We start from the raw sequence: 8,416 nt of genomic DNA on the forward strand, positions 1-8,416 counted from the left end.
TGTGTCTCCAGTGTTGTCTTCTGTAGGGCTATGGGTCAGTGAGGGACATTGTGTCTCATAGTGGGGCTGGCCATTTGGTCTTCTGTGTGGATTGGCTACTCTGAGCAGGAATCTCTTTGTCAACGCTTGGTGGGCCAGGATGTGCTCCACTCTCTCTTCCTCTGCCTTCATTTGCTCCCGTGTGCTCTGATCAGGCATGTCACTCTCCCTGAGCTGCAGATTCAGTGCTGTCCTCTGAAATAAATTCTTCTGGGGGAAGGGGCAGCTGTCCATGTAGTTGGGATTTTGGCCAGCCCCTCAGACCTCTCTACTGGTTCCCTACTCCATGCCGGTGTGTTGCATTCACATCTTGGAACACTGGGTTGAAGTCTGGTCCCTCTTTCCCTGTGGAGATAGAAACAATACCCTCCCCTTGGGTGGGTTAGTGCCCTATATACAGCAAAAGCTTGCTCAGTCCTGTGCCATCATCATAATGGTTATGTTTGAGCCAATTGTACAGCCACTAAGTCAATCTATTTTGTCCAAGATATTTCTGTTTTTCACTGACCCTCTACTTTACCAAACAAGATATCCTATTCCAGGAAGTAGCCTCTTCTGATAACATGTTTCAAGTTTGTAAGATGGAGTCTCAACATCTTGGCTTCTAAGTAGCATTCTGGTTGTACTTCTTCCAAGAAAGATCTGCTTGTCCTTCTGTCAGTCAATGATATATTCAATATTCTTCACTCACACTATAATTCAAATGCATTGATTCTTCTCCAGTCTTCTTATTCATTGTTCGGCTTTTGCATATTTATTCCAAGTACCTGCATAATTATCTTCTCCTTAGCCAAGACTGGGAAAATTTGAAGGTCAGCATGGATGTTACTCATATTTGTATTTCCCACAGGATCTAGCAGTGTGCTTTTATAAAACAGAAATGTTGAGCAAATTAAATCAAAGGCTCTTGCAACAAATATATAATTAGATTAAATTATGAGGAGCCTAAGCCAAATATTTTGGTCCAATGTGACAAGGTGAAAATTGGGAGGGGAAAAAAGAGAAAATAATTTAATATAAATACTGACAGGTAACATGATTGTCAAATGTATGACTTTTAGCTATCCACAGGGCTAGAGTAAGAGCAGACCCAATACTCCTGTGTCCACAAGAGAAGTCTGTGACCTTCAACTGGGAAAAAAAGGTAGTGATTCTCCCACTTAAAACTTTAAATGGAAATTTTCATAACTTTACTAATTATATGTCCAACCAACAATCAAAACAAATGAACACAATAAGCTTCTGTGGCCAAGAAAGCAGAATTAAGAAGAAAGGGAGAGGAAGGACAGCTGAGATACCGGAACTCCAAAGCCTTACCAACAACAACAAAAGCCCATCATATAAGGGCTTAATTAATAAACATAACTCCTATTTGCCTACAAAGTTATATTTCCTCATTCTTACAACACTGACAAAAAATAAATCTTATTAAGAGAAACATTCATGTGCATTTACTTAATATGCAATATCTGCTTTTATTTATTTATTTGTTTATGTAACTATCATATCAGAGAAGACTACCTGTCATCTATTTAAAACCAACAAAAGCCATTAAAACCTCTCAATTAAATTTGCTCTAGGCAGGCTCTTTCCAAAATCAAACGGTATAAGGCCTGGTTTACCTTCACCATTTCTTGACAGTGAAAGGATTTGAAAGGTGAATCCACATCCAAAGCAAATATCTGCAACCCAAACACTCTGTGTGCAGGAGTGTGCGCGCGCGCTCGTGTGTGTGTGTGTGTGTGTGTGTGTGTGTGTGTGCCTGTGTCTGTGCATATGAGTGCCTGTGTATGTGTCAGTGCTTGTGTGTGTGTGTGTGAGTGCCCATGTGCTAATAGTGCATGTGTGCCTATGTGCTTTATAAAAAGTGAACTACTATTTTTAACAGATTTTGGATAATGAAAAGAAAAGGACTATTTACCTTTCTAATTAAAAAATAAAATATTTTTTTCTGTAGCAAGTCATAAAATAATGCAATAGACCAAGAGATTCAATGCACACAAAGTTACATGGAAAGCATTCTGAGGTTCCATATTTCAGAAGATGAATCCAGGTTTTTGAGTACCACTGATGATATCGGCATCCAGTCAATTGGGGCTCAAAGCAGACTATGTACAACAGAAGGAAACAGCCCTGCGCTAGTCATACAATCATTACTATGTTGGAGCCCATTGTTGCAGTCATTATGTCAACCCATCTCATCTTGCTGAGGATCATTCTCTTTTTCACTGACCAGGGACTGCTCTCCCCAGACAACGCATCCGAAGTACATGAAACAAAGCCTCACAGTCCTTGCTTCTATGGAACAATCTGGCTATACTTCTTCCAGGATAGATTTGTTTGTTCTTCTACCCTGTTTCCCTGAAAGTAAGACATCCCCCCAAAATAAGACCTACTTACATTTCTGCCTCTCGCTGAAATATAAGGCATCCCCCCAAAATAAGACCTCCCCCAAAATAAGCCCCCCCCCAAAGCAACCGTAACTCTGGACTCTGGACCTTAGCAGCAGGCACCGCTACACAGCTCACTGTTGACCACAGCGCAGCCAGAGCAGGCAGGAAGTGCGGGGTCTCTTTTAATAAAATGATAAAACAATAAATGTGTACCGTATTCTTCTTCATGGAAAAATAAGACATCCCCTGAAAATAAGACCTAGCGCTTCTTTGGGAGCAAAAATTAATAGAAGACACTGTCTTATTTTAGGGGAAACAGGGTAGCAGTTTATGATACGTTCAATATTAGTCACCAAAAACATAATTCAAATGCATAAATTCTTCTTTGATTTTCCTTATTCATTGGCCAGTTTTCACATGCTTGTGCCGTATTTGAAAGTATTGTAGTGTGTTAGTCTTGGTTCTCTAGAGAAACAAACCAGTAAGCTATAGAAAGAGAAATGGATAGATAGAGGATTTTAGATAAAGAAACTTATTCACATAGTGTGTTAGATCACATCACTCCAACTGCCAGACTGCAAATTCCAGCGCAGCCAAGTGGGCCCCAAACCTAACTACCGCACATAGCTTGAAGTAGATGCAGCTATGTTAGATAGGGTTCTGTAGAGAAACAAAACCAGAACACTTGTGATTTTATATATATTTATAAAGAGAGATAGATATGCAACATAAGAAGTAAACAGCCAATTAGTCTATAGAACAGTATAAATTGGGTACCTCAAGTTGGTCTAATCTAGACCATCTGGCAGCCCATGCGCCAGTTAACCAACTAAATAAGAAATTATTTTCAATGTCTCTCTTTGAGACATTGAAAAAAGAATCTGTGCTTAGGGGTCCCATGTCCAGAAACTCAGACTGGGCCAATGTTACACTCCTTGCACCAGTATCCCACACCCTTAGTTAACCATTCCCAGGGCTATTCACCAGGCTTCTGCTTGTACGTATTAGAAACCTCAAGCAGATCTTTGTGAGCATAGCACACTTCTTCATGAGCAATCATCTCAAACTCACCTTTAGGAGCTTTCTGAGCCTTAATTTTGGTTACAGGTCTAGAGGAAATAATGGGTGGCAAGGGGATTTCCTGGGGGCTCTCAGCAATATCTTGTAAGGCATCTTCCCCAGACAATGCTCCAGATGCAGCCCCACCTGGCATTTCAGCTTGAACAGTTTGGTTAATCTGCTCAGGTGTGAGTTGTTTTACTGATAATAAATTCCCTCATGTGGATCTATTGACTGGGGGGTGGTGGTGCTGGCCTGCAATCTCTAGGGGCTTAATATCCTCCTCTTCTGGATCATCAGACCATAGGTTCCCACCCCATGTTTCAGGGTCACAACTTTTTCCTATCAATGCCCTTACTCTAGATCTGCAATTCAGCTGATGTTGTAATTCAGCCACTAGCATGATGAGACTCTGGACCTGGTTCTCACCAATATCAGCTCTATTACTAGAGGAGAGAAGGCTCTCCTTTATAGTACATGCAGAAGCTTTAGGTCTGTTATTCGGCACTTGAGACGTGCTTCTGAGATTTTGAGACCATCCCTCTGCTTAATGACACTTTCACATTGTAAGGAGGACCAGCCAACCAGCTTCCCTATACTTGTCATCCTGAAAAAATTGCTGGAAAATATCAAACACATGATCACCCAGAGCCTCTCCTCTCACCAGAACTTCATCTATTGGTAGTGATACTGTGGATATTAGCTTTACTACTTTACACCATGGATTAGTAAGAGTGGCAGACTTATCCATGCCTTTGGAGGTAGAGATAGCATTATAAGTGCTGTTAAGCCTACTCAGTCTGGAGAGCCAATTTAAGAAGCCCATGTTTATGATCTTGTTTCTCTAGAACCACTCCTGGTGTCAATTGTGTTAGACAGAGTTCTCTAGAGAAACAAAACCAGGACACTTATGATTGTATATATATTTATATGGCTATATACAACATAAGAAATAAACAGCTAATTAGTCTATAGAGCAGTACAAATGGCTCAGTGCAACTTATTTCCCTGACAGCTAATACACTGGAAGTCCTTCAATTCTTTAGGGCCACCAGGTGCACTTCAAGGAAGCAGACAGCTGAGTCCGCTGTATGGCAATTCAGGCAATGTGGCCACAGGCAGAAAACAACAAGGCAGATCACCAACAGTCAGTCAGGTGACAGGGTCCAACAGTCCCCAGCTCAAGCGATGTATACTCCAGTAGCGTGGAGAAGCAGGTCTTAAAGGAACCTCAAGCTACAGCCATACAGTACATGGGTTGGGTGTCCCACTGCTAAGGCAGCTGCACACTGGTTCGTTCATCAAAGAGCAAGAGACCAGAAAGGCAAGACTCGCCGAGCCATTTATCTCTCTGCCCTTTAATTAATCCCACATGTTCGTTGACCAGGTTGGCACAATAAACCTACCTAGCACAGCACCCTTGTCTTTAAATGGGCATTTTTTGCTTTTTAACACTTTACAGAAGTCTTTTGTAGCAGATTTTCCTAATGCAATACACCCTTTGATTTCTTAACTGCTGCATCCATGGGTGTTGACTGTAGGTTCCAGTAAATGAAATTCTGGAAATTTCAATATTATCTCTATTTATAAGATATTGTCTATTGCTCTAGTTGTGATGATTTTTTTTTGTTTTCTTTAAGTTGATGTGTAATCCTTACTGAAGACTGTAGTCTTTGATCTTCATCAGTCAGAACTTCAAGTGTTCTTCACACACACAAAAGCAAGAAAGTGTGTCATTTGCATATCTCAGTTGTTAAAGGGTCTTCCGCACATTTGGATGCCCTATTCTTCATGTAATTTATCATCTTGAATTAATTTTTAAGTAATAGGTTGAACGAGTGTAGTCAAAGGATACAAGCTTGATGCACACCCTCCTGATTTAAACAACACAATATGACCTCGTTCTATTGAAATGACTGCCTCTTGGTCTATACACATAGATGTATTATAAGCACAATAAAATATTCTGGATTCCTATATGTCACAATGTTATCCGAAATTTTTATTATTAATTAATTTGAATGCCTTTGACTAATCCATAAAATACAGGAAAATATCTTCTGCTATTCTCGGCTTTCAGCCAATATCCAGCTGACATCAGCAGTGATATTCCTCATGTTATGTTCTCTTCTTTTTCCCCCAGAAAAGAACATTGCAATTGCAATGAGTATTTGTTCCTTGTTTACTGTTTGATTTTTACTTTTTTGTGAATTGGGCAAAGGATTACAGAGCAGATCATCACTTTTACATTTGATGCATACACATTCTACTTCAGCCCATTCATTACAATCCTCTCACTGAGATCACCCATCCCACTTCTTCCCTGTGTTTTCTGCTTCCATTTTCCCTTCTGAACCCTACCTTTGGGTATATGTCTAAGATATGCACACCTCAATAGTGATATTGTTCCCCTTGTACACCTACCTATTGTTTGGCTGAAAATTGAGCCACAATGGTGAGTTCTGTTTCAAGCACAAAGGATATTCAAGGGCCATATTCTTGTAGGTTCCATCAATTTCTATTCAACTAGAAAATCTGGTATCTTTTATGATTTTGAGTTTTGTTCCAAAATTTTCTTCCACTCAATCTTGGACCCTAAAATATGATCCTTTTCAGAGCAGTTGGTAATGGAAGCCAGGAACCATCTTCTCAGAGTTGTGGAGATGGATGTTCACGTGGTCCATTAGGGCATCGGGCTAATTGTTTCAATGTGTCCTTGATTTTCATCACTGTTCTTTCCTCCAGACAGAAAAAGAATGCCAGTTGCACCTTAGGTAGTCAATCAAGAGCTTTTTTAAGACCCCATTCACTACTCACCAAAGTAGGATGTAGAACATCATCCTTATGGACTATGTTATGGCAATTAAGCGTGGTGTCCCCTGAGCCCCCAAGCCTAGTGATTCATTTCCTTAGGTTGTTTAGTTATGTCTTAACCCCCCCCCGCCGCCATATGCTCCTCCACATTCATGGATATAGCTGAAGCAAAGGTAAATACCTATGCACAAATATTTAATACATATTGTCTATTCATAGACCACCATTATTGCAGGATTGTGTGAATAACAGTATTTATCTCTGTTGGCTTTAACTCTTGTACTCCCCACCCCCAGTGTTTTCCCCTGCTTCCATCATTTGTTGTCAATCAACTCAAATTTCTTGCAGGTCTCTATTGATGTACTGCTGTAACTCTTTTAAAATTATCTCCAGCAAAATCTTCCTTGCATGTGCTATTAATGATATTGTTTAATAACTTACTTGTTCTGTTGGAGATCATTTCTCTTTTGAATGGGCTCATATATGGCTCTCTTCCAAGTAGCTGTCTTCCAAATTTCTTGATACACACAAGTAAGCACTTAAGGCATTGCATCTGTTTGTTGAAACATAACAACTGGTATTCTGTCATTTCCTAAAGCCTAGGTTTTTATTGCTGTTGTTGTTGTTTTAGCCAATAACTTAAGTAGCATCCTTTCTTCTTTAATATCCATCAGTTCTTGATCTTCTGCTCCCTCTTGAAAGGACTGAACATAGCCCACTTCTTTTGTTGTAGTGACTCTGTATTCCTTCTATCTTCTTTTAATGGTTCAATCGTTTACCCGGAGCACTCCCATCAAGTCTATTCTGATTCATATATAGAACTCTTCAATATTGCAACTTTAGGCTTACACTTTTTTCTACAGTTTAAGAACTTCCAAATATTTTCTTTCCTTTCAATATTATGACTCCAGGTCTTTGAACGTTTCTTTATAATACTTTACTTTGTCTGCTCAAACCACCTTTTGAAATATTCTATTCATCTCTTTTTCTTCATTCTTTCCTCCATGCACTTCAGCTACTCTACATTCCAGAACAAGTTTCAGGTCTCTTCTAATGTCCATGTTGGTCTCTTCTTTCTCTCATGTATTTTTTTCTCTCTCACACACGTTTATTCATGCCACGCAGCACAGGCAGGAGCGAAAGCCATGTCTCCAACACTGTGCTCTGACATTCCCAGCCAACTGGACACTTCATCCGACAGGATCTCAGGCAGCTGCTCAGTGGTGGCCATGGGCAGGTGCCCCACCAGAAGCTTTCAGAGCTTTACTTCTTTTATCGGCGCTCCTGATCTTGTATATGATGAAGCCCATCAGGCCCATCCCCACCCAGATCGCCTGGTAAACTTGTGTGTAGTAGGGCTTCATGGGGGTCCACACATTCTTGATCAGGCTTTGGAGCATCATGGCACAGGACAAACGGCTCCGCTGGATGGAGGACCCGCAGCCAATGACTCGGGAGGTCACCCTCTCATGTATTTTTAATGACATCCTTTCTTCATATATGATGTCTTTGATGCCACACTATGATTCACTTGGTCTTCAAGTCATTAGCATTAGGCATCCAATCTATTCTTGAAATGGTCTATAAATTCAGGTTGGATATACAAAAGATTGTTCTTTGGCTCTTGTGAACTTATTTTAATTTTCTTCAGCTTCAACATGAACTTGTACATGAGCAATTGATGGTCTTTTCTGCAGTCAGCTCTTGACCTTATTTTGACCGATGGAGCTTCTCCATCATTCCTTTCCACATATGTAGGCAATTTGATTCCAGTGGATTCCATCTAGCAAGATCCACAGGTATAGTTGTTTATACTGTCGAAAAAGGTATTTGCCCTGAATAGGTCACTGGCTTTGTAAATTTCTTTCACGCAATCTCTGGTGTTTTTTCTGTCACCAATGTCATATTTACCAACTATTGATTATTCTTTGTTTCCAACTTACACATTGCCATGACCAGCAATTAGTGCATTTTGATGGAATGTTTGATTAATTTCACACTTCAGAAGTTGGTAATAATCTTCAAACTCTTCATCTATGGCATTAGTGTTTGGTGTGTAAATTTGAAGGGTGTTCATGTTAACTGGTCTTCCTTTTAGGCATATATGCTAG

General features: G+C 40.1%; 1 protein-coding gene across 1 annotated transcript; it reads right to left on the reverse strand.

The window, feature by feature from the left end:
* Positions 1 to 7,493: 7,493 nt before the first annotated feature.
* Positions 7,494 to 7,705, reverse strand: LOC101661447 (ATP synthase subunit ATP5MJ, mitochondrial-like). The gene has a single exon (XM_045295845.1). It carries the CDS (start codon positions 7,703 to 7,705, stop codon positions 7,523 to 7,525), a length of 183 nt encoding a protein of 60 aa, XP_045151780.1. The 3' UTR covers positions 7,494 to 7,522.
* Between the last annotated feature and the right edge of the window lie 711 nt (positions 7,706 to 8,416).

Source organism: Echinops telfairi, unplaced genomic scaffold (genome assembly GCF_000313985.2).
Source record: "Echinops telfairi isolate 266 unplaced genomic scaffold, ASM31398v2 ScPeMD7_6080;HRSCAF=6971, whole genome shotgun sequence".
Classification (NCBI taxonomy): Eukaryota; Metazoa; Chordata; class Mammalia; order Afrosoricida; family Tenrecidae; genus Echinops; species Echinops telfairi.

What these genes read in the sequence shown, in the direction of transcription:
- LOC101661447 (XM_045295845.1), bottom strand. Translation starts at nt 7,705, where the DNA reads ATGCTCCAAAGCCTGATCAAGAATGTGTGGACCCCCATGAAGCCCTAC.